The sequence below is a fragment of the Podarcis filfolensis genome, assembly GCF_964270895.1.
Source record: "Podarcis filfolensis genome assembly, chromosome: 5".
Lineage (NCBI taxonomy): Eukaryota > Metazoa > Chordata > Lepidosauria > Squamata > Lacertidae > Podarcis > Podarcis filfolensis.
Window position 1 is genome coordinate 42362559 of NC_139608.1, and position 18470 is coordinate 42381028.

At 47.0% G+C, this 18470-nt stretch overlaps 1 protein-coding gene across 3 annotated transcripts in view; it reads left to right on the forward strand.

The window, feature by feature from the left end:
- The window catches only part of KCNIP2 (potassium voltage-gated channel interacting protein 2), a 106533-nt gene that overhangs the window by 48283 nt on the left and 39780 nt on the right, over positions 1 to 18470 (forward strand). The window contains exon 1 of one of the 3 annotated variants that reach the window (XM_083615360.1): positions 7069 to 7843. The exons of the other annotated variants lie outside the window; for them this stretch is intronic. Coding sequence (XP_083471486.1) covers positions 7756 to 7843 — 88 coding nt within the window. The 5' untranslated portion in view covers positions 7069 to 7755. Of the gene's footprint in view, positions 1 to 7068; positions 7844 to 18470 lie in introns of those variants that run through there. 3 annotated transcript variants of the gene reach the window in all.

The following is an 18470-nucleotide window of genomic DNA, read 5'->3' on the forward strand; positions in this document are numbered from 1 at the left end:
TGCTGCTAGGTTATTGCCAAAGTTCATTCTTCCATGGCAGTTTCAAAGCTGGATTATAAAACTTGAAATCCAACTGATTGACTTATCTGATTCCCCACCCCCAGGATTTAAGCAATGATTGGTGCCTTCCCCCTGAGGATGTGGGATGTTGCAGAGCCCGGTGGTTTGCTGGTGTGAAAAGTGCCATACCTCGTTACAGAATGGTAAAGAGGACTGGGACTGAAAGTCCCCCTGTGGTTTCGGTCATCAGTACTTTGCAGACCAGGAGTGGCATGGTCCTGCGGGAGCCCCTAAACTGCCATGAGTTCGTGTTTGCAAGGCCAGAGCTAGTTTTTCCTTGTAGCATTTTCCATTAAGAAGTGTGAACGCTGCTGCTGCACGGGGAGAGGCAATTTTCACTGTAAATAGCATGTTTAAACTGACGGCAAAATGTTATTGCAAATGCAGCCTTGGATCCCTTTATAATCAGGAGCAATGACTCTGGGGCAATTGAAATATTAAACTATGACCATAAACACTTTGTGCCTAAGACAGATTTGGGAATAGTTTTATATTTATCTTTGTAATTAAACAGCAGTTCTATTTATGAGTCGACCGGGAAGCTAAAATGGTCTTGGCACGAGGCCAGTGGGGCGGCAGTCCTTTATATACTTTCCTGAGAGTGAGATCCAGTGAGCACGATGGGGGTTTTCTTCTGAGTAAACATAGAGCAGGTGTGCTCTGGAAAGTACAGAAGGGGTAGGACAGGAAGAGAGCATTTATGGTGGGATGAGAAGGATGGTTTCTATGGGAGGAAAGTAGTGAGAGAAGGACCACGGCTCATTGGTAGCACATCACCTTTGCATGCGGTCAGCCCCAGGCACAATCTCTGCCATTTCCTGGGAGAGACCCTGAAGAGCACTTGCCAGTGTAGACAAAGCACAGCTGGATGGACCAATGGCCTGCTTCAGGTAGCTCGGTAGAGCATGACCCCTTAATTTCAGGGTCATGGGTTCGAGTCCACGTTGATGCCTGCGTTTGCAGGGGGTTAGACTAGATGACCCTTGTGGCCCCTTCCAAGTCTTCAGTTCTGTGATTCTAAGACAGCTTCCTATCTTTCTATGTTTTGACATGGCATGGTGCATAAAAAGGTACCTTAGATACTGAACCAGAGCACGGGTCTATCTAGCTCAGTATTGTCCATACTGAATGGCAGCTGACTCTCCAGGGTTTCAGACTGGAGTCTGTCCAAGCCCTGCCTGGAGATGCCAGAAATTGAACCCAGGACCTTCTGCATTCAAAGCAGGCACTCTTCCACTGACCTGTGGCCCTTGGTAGGTGATGTGCTAATCAGCCAAAAGCTGATGCCGCTTGCCAATGCCAGAAGAAAATAGGAAGGTTACTAGGTAGGATTCATAGTTTAACTACACAGTGTGCAAAGAAATACTTTTATGAGACAGGGTGAGCTCCTGTTGCTTGCTCCCAGCTCCTGCCAACCCAGCAGTTCGAAAGCACGCCAAAAAGGCAAGTAGATAAATAAGTACCGCTCCAGTGGGAATGTAAATGGCGTTTCCGTGCGCTGCTCTGGTTTTGGCAGAAGCAGCTTAGTCGTGCTGGCTACATGACCCGGAAAAACTGTCTGCGGACAAATGCCGGCTCCCTCGGCCTGTAAAGCGAGATAAGTGCCGCAACCTCAGAGTCGTCTGTGACTGGACTTAACTGTTGGGTCCTTTACCTTTACCTTTTTAAGCAGCCTCACACAACCATAGCCCAGAGCGTAGACCAAGCAGGAGCTCGCCCAAATGGCAGACCCTCCAAGTGTCCCTTTTTTCTAGGGACAGTCCCGCATTTACAGAAGCCATCCCAGTTTCTGATTTGATCCCAGAGTGTCCCGTTTTTCCTTAGGATGTCCTTATTTTCATCAGAGAAATGTTGGAGGGTGTGTGATCCCCGAGCCAAGGAGATAAGTAACTATACAACCTTTAGAAGACATCTGAAGGCAGCCCTGTATAGGGAAGCATTTTAATGTTTAATGCTTTGTTATGTTTTTATATATGTTATATCTGTTGGAAGCGTCCCAGAGTGGCTGGGGCAACCCAGTCAGATGGTTGGGATATTATTATAGGACATCTCTATTTTCACCAGAGAAGTGTTGGAGGTGGTCATGTCTGAGATGCATCTGTATCTGAGTGGGCCCAATATTATGGCCGCCACAAACTGATGCCTTGGTTACAGGATAGTAGTACTGCCTTCTTCCACTAGATGTGCTCCTCCTCTAACACTTGCTAGGTAGCTGAGAAAGCCTTTGTGCAGAGGTGTGCGTAGATTAAAAAGGCCCTTCCTATACTGTCATCCACAGTGTGTTCTAAAAACCACTTCTCTGGCTTCTTTAAACAAAGGCTTGGTAGCCTACAAAATGCAAAAAACAGGGAGCAAAACTGCAGCTTCGTTTCTGGTCCTCTCACCTTGAAAAAAGGGTATTGTGTAGTGTTGGGAACAGCTGTCAACTTTCAGATTTGAAAATAAGGGATCAGCAGCCTCGAAAATAAGGGATCAGCAGCCTCCCCTGTCCCGGGGACAGTCTACGGGATATCTAACAATCCAGGATAGCAGCGGGAAACGGCGCTGGAATAAGGGAATTTCCCGCCAAAAAAGGGAAGGTTGACAGCTATGGTTGGGAAAGGTTCAGAAACAGCAACCTAAATGATCGAGGGGGTGGAGCAACTCCCCTGTGAAGAAAAGTTGCAGCATTTGGGACTTCTTAGAGAAAAGGCAAGTAAGAGGGCGCCATGCTAGAAGTTTATAAAACCATGCATGGTATGAAGACAGTGGATAGATAAAAGCTTTGCTCCCTTCTCTCACAACACGAGAACTCATGGACATAAAAATAATGCTGGAAGATTCGGGACAGATAAAAGAAAGTGCTTCACCCAGCACATAGTTAAACTATGGCACTCGCTCCCAGAAAAGGCAGTGATGGCCACCAACCTAGATGGCTTTAGAAGAGAATCCTTGGAGAAGAGGGCTATCGATGGCTGAATACCAGTTGCTGGAAGCCACAGGAGGGGAAGAAGAGTTTGGATTTGATATCCTGCTTTATCACTACCCAAAGGAGTCGCAAAGCGGCTAACAATCTCCTTTTCCCTTCCTCCCCCACAACAAACACTCTGTGAGGTGAGTGGGGCTGAGAGACTTCAGAGAAGTGTGACTAGCCCATGGTCACCCAGCAGCTGCATGTGGCGGAGTGGAGACGCGAACCCGGTTCACCAGATTACGAGTCCACCTCTCTTAACCACTACACCACACTGGCTCTTGTGTTTGAATGTTGCTTGCTGGTTTCCCACAGGCATCTGGTTGGCCACTATGAAAACAGGATGCTGGACTAGATGGGCCACTGGCCTGATCCAGAAGGCTCTTCTTGTATTTGATCAGCCAGTGTATCTGCAAATATGCCTTCAAGTAGGCTAGAACTGAGATCTTCAGGAAAAGAAAACCCATGTTGGGTGGTTTATTAAATACTCCCTGCCATGCAGGGGAGGCCCAGCTATGACGAGCATTGCCTTCTTGTGCCTCCTGTTGCTGTTCTTCCTGCAAAGGATGTCACTGAGCACCAAGATAAACAAAGACTCCCACAGAATGCTGCACTCTTACATTCTTTTTATTACACAATCTAGGATGACTACCACTTCCTGTTTCATGGCTGGCAGCAGCACCTGGCATCCTTGGGCAGCTGCCAGAGCACCAGCAGACTGGCAGGGGCCACCACTAATGCCTGCTCCGGCCCCCACGTCTTCATCCTGGCACTTCCAAGAAGCACCAGGCAAATGGGTCTGCCTGCTGATTTCATTTCCCACAATGCCCCAGCGGAATCTTCAGTCCAGAGGCATTGTGGTCAATTCACATGGTGGCTCAGCCCAGCAACCTGGCGCTGCTTGGCTGGTGCCCACTGTCACCAGGTAAGGCGGGGGGAGGAATTAGTATACAATAAACTCAATATGCAGAGTACTGACAGTGAGCAAAGTGTTGTTTGTATTCACACGCTCTACTGGTACTCTGTTGACAAGTACTCATGTATATTTAGCCTAACTTATACATCTCTCTTGCATCAGAAAGTTCATCATTGTAAGGCACAGTTATACAGGGATGTATGCGTTGATCAGACATGGCATTCGCCACATGGTGTGTGTGCGCAGGCTCAGACCAATGGGCCAGAGACTTGCCCCCATGACTCACTGCTTCTAGAATCTCTACACTGCAGGGAGAGTATAACTGTGAACTGTGAAGAGGCTAGAACAACCCCAATTCACCCATAAGCATGCACAGAAGCAGTAGGGAAATCCATACTTGATTATCACTCTCAATGGGAATCAAGCGGCTGTGCAGGGGGCTCCTTCAAAACGTGTGATGTTTTGACTGTAAGCACACGGAGAGGCAGATATCTGTGACTACCAGTCATGTAGCGAGCCAAGCATTGCCATGCGTGGGAATTCAAGAAAGTGGAGAAGTGGGGAAAGATTGTAATGCTCAGCTTTTGTGGCAGCTGAAGGCTACAGATTGTTGATTCTCTGTGTGTTCAGAGCTGCTGCACCAGGGAGTTTTTAAGCAGACGCCACACAGTAAGCTTGTATGCCATCCCTTCTTGGTCTTGATCTGACCCCATAGTGAGTATGGCATGGTGGTCTTGAGTCTGCCTCTAAGCTAGGAAGGATCAGCTGTATAGAGAGGGATGTGTGTGCAGACTAGTACATGATTTGAGGATATTCTTGGGCCAAAGAGATGACCCTTTCTCAGACATGCACAACTATCTAAAGACAAGCTTCCACACTGATGCAAGGAGGTGACCCCTATGTCTAAGGACCAAGATTTTGGCCTTGGATTGGTTGGAATGTTGTCATAGGTAGACAGTCAGACTGATAGTCAGTCAGGGATGAGGGGTTTGCTGAGTTGGATAAGGGCCGCATTGTGAGTGGGGGGAAGGGCGCCTTAACACTTTGCCCCCACTGGTCCTGCTAATGGCAACAGGAGGAATGGCAAAGTGTAAAATTTCCCGCAGTGATGACCATCAACTTGGTTGACTTTAAAGAGGATTTGACAGCCTGTTGTACCTCCAACTCCCATCCATCCCAGACAACATGGTCAATGTCCAGGGATGATGCAATCAGCATCTGAAGGGTCATGGATTTCTCACCATGGTGTATAGAGACAGTTGGTGATCTGAAAGTTGCCAGTGTTTATCTGTTTCTTTGAACAATGTTCTGTTCAGTTCAGTTCAAGGTTTCCCAACAGTCAGGGGAAAAACCTAACCTCCAACTGATACTCAAAGCCACATGACAACAGGAACATAACAGGCTTATACCAGGGAACATTATTTGTCTATCTAGTCTAGTATTGTCTACTCTGACTGGCAGTAGTTCTCAATGGTCTTGGGCAAATCCTATATTGTAACTGGAGATGCCAGGGATTGTATCTGGAACCTTCTGCATGAAACACATGTGTTCTACCACTCTGTTACGTTCCCTGCTAAATTTAGTGTACATGCAACACGAGCGTACCTGAAACATGTTGGAACTGGCTCTAAGTCACGTGGGCATGTAATAACAATATACTTCCAAAATTATCAGAAAGGCTTTTTTCCATGAAAGAGATCCATGCTTTGATTTAGCAGACTCCTATGTACTGTTTGGGAGATTTTGTGGTGGGAGAGACAAGGCTTGTTCTCCCAGGAGATTATGTAATGTATTTAACGACAAAGCTCAATTGTTCTTAATGTAGGTTTGAATGGATGTTCAGTTTTGTATAGGTTGCATTTGTTTGCATTTTGGGTTAAAGTGTTGTAAGCTGCCCTATGAACAGTTTTCTGCTGCAAGGCAATCTATGAATGTTTGAAGTGAATAAATGAAATCTGTACTCTGTCTTTTGTAGCTTTTTAGAGCATCTAAAGCAGTGCCAGGGAAGCTGCAACTCTCAGGATATTTTTGGACTCCAGTTTTCATCTGCTCACAGCCTTTCACAGCCAGTGGTGAGGGAAGATGGAGTTGAAGTCCAACAGCATCTGGAGGTCACAGGTTCCCCACCTCTAATTTCCGTGCTTTTATTTGCTTTCTCCAACTAAACCTCTGCTTTTGCTAAGGTCTAACTTGCTCTGGGTTATTCACAAAGCGCCTTTGCTTATATAAGTCTCTGAACACTTTAAGCTACTGTGTGTAATATTCTTCAGGATAAGAAATGGGGTAAAACTGAGTGAAGTAAGAAAGTATGTCACCACATACATACTGTATATGCTTTGCTTGCATATATGCTTTGTTCCAGGTACTTCTGTCTGGTGTCCACTCATTATCTTGCTACCTGGATCTCTATAAGGTAATGGCAGTGAAAGCCTGAGTTGTAAAGGTGTGTATGAAAGCAGATTCACCATCTCTAGCATTTCCTGCGTGTGTGTTTTTTTTAATATGCTAGCTCTTATCAAGATAACCATCTTGGGTTGTCTGGACAAGTTACTTGGTTTGTGACACCTGCATCACCTCTCTTATACACCATGCAACAAAGCCCCATCCATTTGCCTGTTATCTTCAGAAACCAAACTGTGCTGAAGTGTAGTAAAGGATGTTGCTGCAAACTGTCAAAAGCAGCGGGCACAACTATAGGTGTGTGGCCAGCCACCCCCCCCTCCTTTGGGGCTGCCATTCTCCTTCCTGGTTGTTAACCCAGATCCTTTTCAGATACAGAGGCAGGTGGTTTTGTGGTCCACAGCTGCGTCTCTTCCTACCTCTTTATTTCCACCCAGCTGCAGCTTTCCCTTGTCACTCGCTGATGTATCGCCCCGATAGCTTGAGGAATTACGTTGCCAGCACGCCTTTGTTTGCACAGAGCCAGATGTGGAGCAGTGCTAGGCGTCTGTCTCTGTGCCCTGTCCTGTGATGCTTCCCCCACTTTGATGGAAAAGGCACATCCTTGCAGTCTGCAGGAAAGGCGTTAGGAGGAGGCAGCGCCCCATTGGCCAGCAGGACCTGTGGAGTCAGACCATTGCCATGCCAACCGACACTGCCTGTGGTTTCCCGGGAGCCTGTTGTAGAGTGCTGGGTGTGGCAGAGGAAGATGCCAGGCAGAGCAGGGAACCGAAGAGGCATCTGCTGCCCAACGTTGCCTGGAAGGGGACACTCCCCCAAGGCAGGGCATTGCCAGCTGCCCCCCTTCATGGAACTATGCGACTGGCTGGGAGAGCCACTTAGCACTGCCTCTTTTGTGGTTCTTGCTTCGCTGTCCACTCCTCGCTGCTTCTTCCTGCAACTTTGCTGCACGGAGGAGGAGGAGGAGGAGGAGGAGGAGGGTCCGAGGAGGGAGCATCGCTTGCGTGTGTCATTGGAGAAGCTCGCAGTTAAGACAGCAGCAAGCCACTCCGTGCTCAGCTTTGTCCTGCGCTACAATTGTTCCAAGTTTTCAGAAGCCCTCGAAAGTGCTGGGACTTTCTGAATCTGGATGGGGAGCACAGCTCTGGGCGTGCCCCCTTACTGGCAGCCGCTGCTCTCGCAGTGACCCAGGCATTGCCTGTGCCACCACCAATCCCAGCGGAATTATCTGAGCACAAACCTCCTCCTCTTCCTCCCACCTAGCCCTGCTGTCTGTCTGAGATCAGGGGGTTGTTCTGGCTCGGATGTCTGGGCACGGTCAGAGGCAGGAACAGAAGGGCCCCCTACTCCTTGAGCACTTCTAGTTCTCACCCTGCCCAGGGAGTTGTTTTTCTGACCGGGGGCCAACCTGCCACTGTGTATTGGCACCATGACTCACTGCCAGCGACGGTGCAAGAGGCAGCTGGGGCGGGCAATCCGTTTCTTCTACCAGCTTATCACAGGGACCCTGTCTCAAGGTAGGCTACTTCTGGGCTTCTGATGGAGGGGTGGGCTCTGGAGTTGGCATGGCAAGGAACTGTGGCAGATGGCTAAAGATCATGAGCATTTTGTGGGGTGGTCTTTAAAGCCATGGGCTCTGCAGTGAAGCACAAGGGGGAGCAATCTTTCTCTCCCCCCCCCTAGTTGTAGGTCATCCTGCCTCTTTGGAGTAGGGGAAGAAGAAAACAAAATTTATGTGGCTAGTCCAGAATGAAAATCGCCTGGGGATCCTGGGCACCAAAATGACATGCCTGAGAGATGATGGAGTCACACTGAGTTTCAGTTGCGCCTCCACGCATACACTTCTGTTCTGGTTCAGGGCCAGGACCCCCAATTAGGTCCTTGGAATTGGTGGCTGGGTTTTTCTGCAGCCTTGCTGGGAGCACCAGGGCTGGCTGGGAAGAAATCGTTCCTGCATCACACCCTTTTCAGACTCTCTTGCTTTAAACATGAGGCATATCTAATGTGTTGGCTCCCATGGCCCATTTCCACCCCACCCTGTAAAAGGCCTCTTTGCAGAGAGATGGAAGCTCTGCTCTGCAAGCAGAATTATACGTACCCAGCAGAAGCACCGAGAGTTGGACTGGAGCCCATTACTTCGTATTGGAGCTGATGCCGTTTGATCTGTGCACCCAAACTTCATGCTTATTCCTATTACCTGACCCAGAAAAGCAAGCCTCAGGTGGTTGAGCTCAAGCAGATTCCAGCCTATATGCAGAGATTCTGGGCTTTTTTCAGCTTTTTCCTGTCCCAGTGTGCAACAGCCTTTCTCCATTCCTTCAGTGTCCTGTGTGCTTCCCAGGCATAGGTTTGGGGCAAAGAGTGAGTCATGATTTAAGTGCACATTCTAATGCAAGGATGAGAAGCCTGTGGCCATCCAAATCTTGTTAGATTCCAACTCCCATCAACAAGGCAAATAGTCAGGGATGATGGGAATTCTACTTCAACATCATTTGGAGTACCAGAAGTTCCCCACACAACTTCTAATGTGTGTTGTCCTCCTTTTCTAGTTAAATCTCAAATGGTTCTCCTCTGATGTCATCCTTTCCTGATCTAGAAGCTCATTGAGTTGAGGAAGAATCACACCCCCAACATATTCCCTCTGCTTGTTGGTCTCTAGAATTCAGTGAATATTAAAAGGATTTCTGTCGCTGGGTCAAGTTGCCCAGTGGAGGTGGTCAGACTCATTTTCAGCTCTCCCCTACTAGACCTGGGCTCAGTATTTCAAGATGGTAATTCCTCCTGCATTCACTGTCCATCCCAGCCTATTTCTGGACCCAATGAGTGGCATATTGCTCTGAAGCATGGAGCTGTCTCTGCCATTTCCAGAGTCACACGCAACAGTTTGGTAGGATGCTAGCACTGATCGCTGAAAAGTTGAGGAGCATCAAGGGCTGCATTATGTACGTCCCAACTTCACTCCCTAGTGATGTTAATTCTGTATTTAGCAGGTGCCAGTCTTGAGTTTTGTAAATTTCATTGTGATAGGTGTATCTTCTTGAGGAAGGCAGAGAAATAGCCTAACTTGTGGATGGACTGAATATGGGTGGAACTTAACTGCCTGCGAGAGATGACGACGACAGCTCTGGTTTACCATGAGGACTTCAAGAAGGAGCTAAGCCCATTTCTTGGAGAGTGAAGTTGAGATTCTAAATGATGCCAGTACCTTGGGCTGAAAGTGTGCTTGCTGTAATGTTGATCTCAATATCCTTAGGAAATAGTAATGATACCATTTATTGTTTAAGTACCTAACCCAGGGGTAGGGAACCTGCTGCCCTCCAGATGCTGCTGGACTACAACTCCCACCATCCCTGACCTCCAGCAACATCTGGTACCCCATCCCTGGTTTAATGTAACTGAATAGTAATGACTGAAAATGTATTTCAGCTCTGAACTCCTTGTTCTCCAAGCCCCATGCTCTGTCAGCCACACCACACACTACCTGATTTGCCCAGGTAGAATGAGGACACCATTGGTCCTCCTGCCCTCCTTTGCCAGTTTCCCATACTATTTGTCAGGAAAGTTCATTTCACAGCTGGGCATCAGAGCTTAGGTGCATATTCAGGTGTATATTCATAATGCATATTCAGAAGGATGCATTTTGTCCTCTGTGCCATTGGCTGTAGCACCCAGGTCCCTAAAACTGGCATGTTAGAGTCATCCTTGTGTTTGCCTGAGGATCAAGACAAGTTCCTCATGGGCCATGCCTCAGTTTTCCTAGGTCATGCAATAGGCATTTATGGTTAGTAAGGAATGAATAACTTTAGTTTACTCTGGAGTCAAGGCACTCAGAATTTGTCAGTCTACCTTAGCTCGGCATCCATGGTTGAGGTTTAACAGAGGCAAACAGAAACAGAATCATCAGGTTTAGCCAGCAGCTTGTGTTCTTCTCAAGATTTAAAGCCAGTTTGGCTTTATGCTTTATGTTTGGCTTTATGTTTAACACAGGTGCACCCTTGCTTGGATGGCAAACACCAGAAAATATGAATTCTGGTATTCTGATTTACTCTGTGCCAACTGTTCACATGTGAACTTTTTTGTTTGTTTAAAAGTAGCACTTTTAGGGTGCTGGACTGTCTCCACCCAAGTCCCCTTTGTCCACCCCTTTCACTGCTGCTCACAGGCTTTTTGCTGCCTGATCAACTGATGTTTCAGAGTTTGGGGTGGGGAGGGAGAGCATGTATTCAGCAAGATGATGTCATGCAGCCAATTTGATTTGGCTGTGTGCAAACACTGTCAAGCCAATTCATAGCGAGAGTAGTGTTTCCTGCATCACATTATCCTCACTCTCAATATGCTCTGGGGATGACAGGGAGAGTGCTTATCAGGGCGGTAGGGCCATCACCCCTTTTAACACCCACCCCAGTGGAAAAAGCATTTGTAAAAAGCCCTTCTTCCTGCCACACACACACTTTGTCTCACCCTAACTGCAATGTCGTTTGTTCCATCGTGTTGAAATCCTTGTGAGAATTGGGATATTTCCAATCAAATACTGCAGGTGCAAAGGGGAAAGTTGGCTTCTTTGCTTCCTGTTAAAAAAAAATGGAATTCCCCCTCAGATGTCTTTCCCTGGTTCTGTCTCTTTAAATGACACCACCCGTTCATGGAACATGCTGCTCAATGGGGCTTGCTCCCCTAATGTTCCTACTTGATACAAAAGACAATGTAGATTAAGAAAATTTCCCCTGTAGCTGGCTGCAGACAGTTAATCAAATTGCCCCAAGAAGAGAGAGATTCAATTTGTGTGAAGGGTTGAAAAGAAGATTAACTTGGTTCAAAACAGAATATTTGGTGTGAGGGATCAACTGGTATCCTCGCAGCAGCTTCTCCAGGGACTGAATCGCAACAGCTAGGCACTTGATGTGTCAGCCCAGATTTGCTGAAATCTTGGACTGCCAATATTTGTGTAATATCCTGCATAAAGTGTGGAGCTGGATGGAAGGTTTTTGCATCTATCATGCCCCCCTCCCAGGCACGCATGTTTATTAGTTGAGGGGGTTTGCCAGTGGCCTGCAAGGAAAGGTACCTCTGATTCAAACTCCAAGCTCAGGTGGGCCTGATGTCATCTCTCTTTTTCTGCAAGAATAAAAACCTGAATTTTGGCCACGAGAATGTGACTTTTTGGACTCTGCCATAAGCAAGGGTATCATCTAATATTAACTAGTGAGAAGATGCTTTTTTTTTGTTTTTGTGTTAAAATATTACCTTTAATGCAATTTCTTTTCTTAAATGTAATGTAAGTTGTTACCATATTTCCCCTTAGGATTCAAGGGTCTGCACCCTTATTATTTGGTCTGCCAGTGCTTTGTTCCTGCTCCAGAGGAGCTTCAGTGGTACTAGGATACAAGCCTGCTTAGAGTTTGACTCTTTTCCCATAAAACCTTTGTACTTAATCTTAGCGCCTTAGTACATCATTTTTATCATGCATTCATGTATTCATAGTGCTATCTAGGTGGTCATACACAGTCTCACTTTCAATACTGTTTGAAACGTTTGCAAATGTTTTGGTGTGGTCACACTGCTTCATTCCCAGTCAGTGCCTATCCTATAACTTCCTGCTAAAATCCCATAACTTATTATACCACCAACAAACCGGTTTATCTTGTTGCACTGTAGCCCCTCCAACAATGTGGTAGCATTGGGGAAGCATTGCAGAACAACTAATGAAGCAGAATAAACCCAATGCTAATGGACTATTACTGTGTCAAGAGCAAGTTGCATTAATGCATATGAAATAAAACAGTCTGGATGGGTCTCTAGGTGTGCAGAAGCAGATTGTGGCTAATGAATGAAAGGCACTCTGCACATGCCCTAAGGTGCTCTCTTCTGTATTATTCATTCACATGCCATCAGAGCTGGGCCCAGTCCAAATAAAGCACAGACTCTCCTGTTAAAAGCGCCCTGGTATGCTGTGAGCTCCCTGTGACACTGGGCGAAGAGAAATGATTCCGGATCAATTAACCAGATTGAAACAGTAACATCTGTAGCCAAAAATAGCCTTTTGTCAATATTTGGCTGTGCTTTATTAATAATCAGCTCCCACTCTGATTAGCAGCTCTGTAATAAGATTCAGCTGTGACCTAAATTTAACTCTCCTAATGGATAAAGCAAAAGAAGAAGAAGAAGAAGAAGGTATTAGCCATCATTAGATCAGCCTGACCAGGCCAGGTAATCTAGGTGAGTGAGCTCCCAGCTGCAGGAAAGCCATGTCATCAGTGATGAACCCTCATTTCCTGAGCATTGCCTTAGCTGAACAGACGGCACAGGCAGATTCAAATTCTGTAGGACCCACGTTCCGCTGCTGGCTGAGTTGCGTTTTAAGGAATCTGTTGCTGTTATATAACTATGAAATGGTCCATGTGATCCATTGCCCTATTTCAGATAGAAATCAAAGCTGGGGTGTGTGTGTGTAATTAACCCATAACTGACAGAGATGGGATTGTGTTGGAATATATATATAATATTTATGCTGTTCGGATAAATAGGAACCCAGGGCAGCTTACAACAACCAGTAGTAGGATTGTAAGCCTGAGGACAGGGACTCTCTAAGAAGACACGGCACAGAAGGAAAAAGGGTGGGGAGGGAGGAAGGAAACAGCAAGCTCAGGAACCAGTTCTTAAAGTTACAGTCTTTATAACACAGTTATATAGTTCTACCTACAGATTCTAGAGAGCAGCCCCTCCCTGGAAGTGCTCCCTCCTCCTCAAGGTTATATCTAGGAACAGAGCAGGTGGAAATGTTTGTGTCAAGAGGGCAGGATTGTTCTTGGCACACAATTCTTCCCTCAGTCAGCTGATTCGAGGACAGTCAGAATCCTCCTAAAGAGAGGCCTTGATGGAGTCACCCGCCTCCCTTGCTGTTCCCTGCAGTGGTTCTGGCTGTCTTGCCAAAGAGCAAGTTCTTCCTGGGAGCACCTTTCCCCTCTCTAGATCAGATCGGGGAGTCTGCTGAGAAAGGACAGAGTGTTTTGTGATGGTCTTGCGCAGCGTGGTATCCAGAAAATGCTGCCTGCATTTTTGGCTTATTTCTGGGGAGAGATTCAAATTCTCCAAGTACCTCCAGTTTCCCTTGGGCTTGCAGAAGAAGGCAGCCATCCTGGGTTTTGTTTTGTTTTGTTTTGTTTTTTTAATTTTTTGAATGCAAATGGCTTTTTGTGATCTGGCAACCCATCCTGCACAGCGCTTGATGGGGGCAGGCTGCAGAGTATGACTCCATGCCCTTGGGTCATGGGGCCACACATTCACAATGGCATGGAAAATTAGTGGCTGTGCTTGAAGTCTTGCCGATGTGCAACTCTGTCTGCTATTTTTACCCAGGCAGGTGGGTGACGGTTTAATTTTAGCTCAGTGCCAGTACTGTCTCGCCAGGGAACTGGTGGGTGGTTGTGTGTGAGAGTGTTCACAGCTTTCTTTTACATATAGAGGGAGATAAGTGGGGTGATGACACCTGGTTCTTAGACTCCGACTGCGTGCAAAGGTGACAGCACAGTGGTGCACTTATGGCAACACAGGCTACGCGTAGAAAAGTCATAGCTCAGTTGTAGAGGATTTGCCTTGCATGCAGAAGGTCGCAGGTTCAATCCCCAGCAGGGAGAGGCTGTCTGAAACCCTGGAGAGCCACTGTCAGTGTAGACAGTACTGAGCTAGATGGACCAATGGTCTGATTCTGTATAAGGCAGTTTCCTGTTATCCTAAGTGCTTTGAAGATTTGAAGATGCTATATTATTATACAGTAGTATTATTAGGTCAAAGGGTGAGTGACTGAGCCCAGACTCCTGGACATTGTCATCTGCTTCACATATAGATCACAAAAGGATTGTGGTGAAGGGCTGGAGGAGGCAATGTTGCTTGTGTATGCTGCATTTCAGGGTACTTATTTTTGGGGGATTATCTTTGTTGTGCTAAAGGTAAGTCCTTACGCACCTCAGGTGAATCATATCTGGTTAGTGTTTAGAGAGAGACTTACAGATCCCTAAGGATAAATACACCTGTTTCCTCTTGGTCTGTCTGTGTTGTAAAAATGCAGTAACTTCGTGAGTGAAGGACGAAAATTCTCCCTCTCTGAAATGGAAGAAGGTGACACTGTTTATTCCTGTGGGTTACCCAGTGGTGACATGAAGTGTTTGGACTGTTACTCCCAGGTACCCCTTTAGTTTAACAGAGATTGCTTTTCCCTATGCCTGTTTTTGATATCAGCCAACTATTGCTTGTTTGTTGCTGAGAACATCTTCAGCTAAGGAAGTGTTCTGTCTAACCAGAAAGTTTGCTTCCTTCATTTTAAACACTAGGCTGGATTGCTGCTTCTCAGCTTTGATGCAATGAATACTGCTAGTAAAACACTTCCTTCAGTCGCTGCTGAAATTTGAGAGCAAAGCTATTTGGGCATCTGGAGGTGGGTGAAGCTTAACTGATCACACTCATGCGTGCGCACACATGTGTGCACACGTACAAACTTCAGAGACATAGTACTTCTTAATTGGCACCTCATGCCTCCTGGAGAAGAGTTGCAGCAAAGTTTGTAGATAGGGCTGGGGTAGACCCCTGGCAGAAAGCTTGGAGGACTGCTGCTAGTGAATTTAGACTAGGGGTCTCTTCCAGATGTTGATGGACTACAACTCCTATCATACCCAGCCAGCTTAGCCTGTGGTCAGGGATGATGGGAGTTGTAGTCCGACAACATCTGAGGACCCATTTGAAGAAGACTGATCTAGACAATGCTGATCAAGATGAGTCAATGGTCTGAGAGTATAGGGCAGCTCCCTGCGGACCATTTACTCCCTGGGTGGGGCACAAAACACCTCCATATTGATATCTAACCAAGGTTTCAGAACAGTGAGCCCTGCTGCTCTAAGCAGTTGGCTTAGAGAAGAGGAAGGAAGTGTGTGCGAGTAAGAATTAAATTTGAAAGACCATAAGAAGTTGCCGTAGGTGAAGATGGACACTACTGGCCTCCATATCTTACCTTGGGGGAGATTTGAGCTGTGGAGGGAGTTACTGCTTCTTCAAGCAGGCAAAAAGCAAAGCAGAAACCCAGCTACTTCTGCACATTCATTTAATGTGCAGTTTAATTAAGCACAATTTAATATCTTCCCATTCATTATATATAAAGCTCCATGGGGAGGGGGGAGGGAAGCCCCAAACTGCCAGGTGGCAACCCTTGCTGTGGGACAGAGGTGGCCTCAGTTTGTGGGGTGGGGGTAGTGAGTTCACACAGGAAGATCCAACGCAGTAGGTCCTGATCCTGGCCAAGTAGCTCACCTTCCCCTTCTCCAATGCTCACCCCACTGGGCTCCCCCCGGGCCAGGCAGTTATTTTTAGACAGGCGCCATGTGTTGGAAGGAGAACAATTAATGTAATTGGTTTGGGGAGCCTCGTTTGTGCACGGGGCCGAGAGTGGCTCTGAATCTGCCTGGAAGAGGCTGGCACCAACGTAGCAGAGGACCGGGGGGAGCCAAGGGAAAGCGGGGTGGGCAACGCATCTGGCATGGAGACATGGAGAGGGAAACACCACACAGTGACAGCCTCTTGTATGCCTCCCTTATCGTCATCCTCCTGGTCATGTCCTACTGGTTCACGACCAAGTGCTTCAAGATCCTCAGTGGCATCGAAGGTAAATTGTGGGCTGCGGGGGGTGGAGGGTGTCTGGTGGAAAGGAAGTGCTGAAGGCAAACCCCAGGTGGAAACGCTGGGAATCAGGAGGAAAGGGGTTTCTTGCCGCATAGCAGGCAGCAAGGATAAGGGGCTCCCAGCTCCTTTACAGCCGCAGTGTCTTCTCTTTTTCTTCTTCTGCAATTGCTTTACTCTACCTGCACTTTTCTTCCTTCCCTGGGTCCCTCATCTCTTTGCATGTCGGCAGTGGGCTACCCAGTTCCCCTCAGTTTGTAAAGTCCCCATACCTGTGCACTGATCCTTGTTCCCAAATTAACACATGGTCTAATGCAGTAGTCTTCAGCATTTTGAGACCCAGGACCCGCTTTTAGTCCAAACATTCATTTGGGGATCTACTGCTTAATCTTTTACCATATATTTGCATGGTGGTGGTGCTCCTGTTGTGGCCCACCTTGGATTCGGCTGCAACCCAGTAGTGGGTCCCAACTCACCAGCTGAAGACCAGTGGTTTAATGGACAGCCTTGGGGCTTAAATTCCTAAAGCGAGACTTCAGAGAACTGCAGAAGATCGTCATTCCCTGACCTGTGGTAGGGTTTGTTTCCATCTAAACCCAGTTGTGTTGTGTCTAGTTATGGTTACTTAGAGGTAGGAGAAAGCACTCTGCACATGCTCTTAACCTGATCTTTGCGCTTCTGAATTGAGCATCCGAGATCAATGCTTTGTGTGTTCAACTCTAGTTGACTTCTGGAGTTGCTCTTGCTGAACAGGATGCTCCCTGAATAATTGTCCTTTGATTCTGAACTCTGAGTGATTTTCACAATATAGAGAAGTAGGGAAATTAGCTTTCCCCAGTTCTGAAGTGGGTATAATAGGTCTTAGGTGCTGTGAGTTCCATAAACACCAGAAATTGTTGGTGTGGGTGTGATGGATGCCACTGCCTTAGCTTCGCTACACTTTAGCGTACAGTTTATGACCAGATGACATATTGTGCTCCTTTCCATCATGTTGGCACTCTGTAATGCCAGCAGTGTTTGTGGAGGTGGGGGTGATGGGTAGGAAAGACTGGCACTTTGCAGTCCATTATTTGGATCATGTTGTAGTTCTCAGTTCTTTTGACAGACCAGTTTGTTTATGTTGTTGTCTGGGAAGCTTCATCAGGGTGGTTCTTCTGCCAGTTGCACAGTATGATTTTACACATACACAAAACGGCAGATTAAGAAAAGTGAAGGTGAAGACAAGGACTAGTTTGGAACTGTCCACAGGCAGAGTGAGGGATGGGCTTTGGCTGCAATCGTACCTGCTAGACCAGGGGTCAGCAAACTTTTTCAGCAGGGGGCTGGTCCACTGTCCCTCAGACCTTGTGGGGGGCCGGACTATATTTTGGGGTGGCGAAATGAATTAATTCCTATGCCCCACAAATAACCCAGAGATGCATTTTAAATAAAAGGGCACATTCTACTCATGTAAAAACATGCTGATTCCCGGACCATCCGCAGGCTGGATTTAGAAGGCGATTGGGCCGGATCTGGCCCCCGGGCCCTAGTTTGCCTACCCATGTGCTAGACCAATGAACTACTAGGCAGTTGTGCCTGGTACATGCACAGAGAGGGATGCAAGGTACATGCAGAGAGAGAGAAACTGACCTGAGAAGGAGATGGTGCTTTTGAAAGAAAAAGAAGATGGCAACCCTGGTTATGATAATGGATAGTACCAGTTGCTGTAGAGGCTGAAAATCCATTCCAGAAGGACAGCCTTTTTTTTTTTTTTTAGAGAAAGGACAAAGTACAGGGGACATGAAAGAGGTGTATTAGGATTATACATGGTGTGGAGAAAGTGGATATTTTTTCTCCCTCTTTTGTAATACCAGAACTCCAGGACCATCCAATGAAGCTCAGCATCAGAAGATTCAAGGCAAATGTAAGAAAGTCCTTCTTCACACCGTCACGTAGTTAAACTGTGCAGTTTGCTCACGCAAGATGTAGTCGTGGCCACCGACTTGGATGGCTTTAAAAGCAGACAAGCACCTGGAGAAGAAGTCTTGTAGCCAGTGACTCCTAGCTGTGATGCCTCTGTTAGAGGCACGATGCCTCTGAATGCCAGTTGCTGGGAATCAGAAGTGGAGAGAGTGCTATTGCACTCAAGTCCGGCTTGCGGGTTTCCTATAACGGCCATCTGGTTGGCCACTGTGAGAGCAGGAAGTTGAACTAGAGGAGTCTTTGGCAGGACTCTTCTTACATCCTTAGGTGTGCTTGTGAGCACAGGGGCCAGGATACGGCCAAAATGGGGGAATCCTGGGCATTTCTGCCCCCCCCCACCTCCACCACAGGGCTCCAAATAGGCTTGCATTGTAGACACCACACTGCTATTCTGTGTGCCCATAGTCCTTAGCTGCTTGACATGTGTTTGCTTGTTCATTACATTTCTATCCTACCTTTCCTGCAAAGAGCTCAAGGCAGTATATGTGGTTCTCTACAACAACCCTGTGAGGTAGGTTA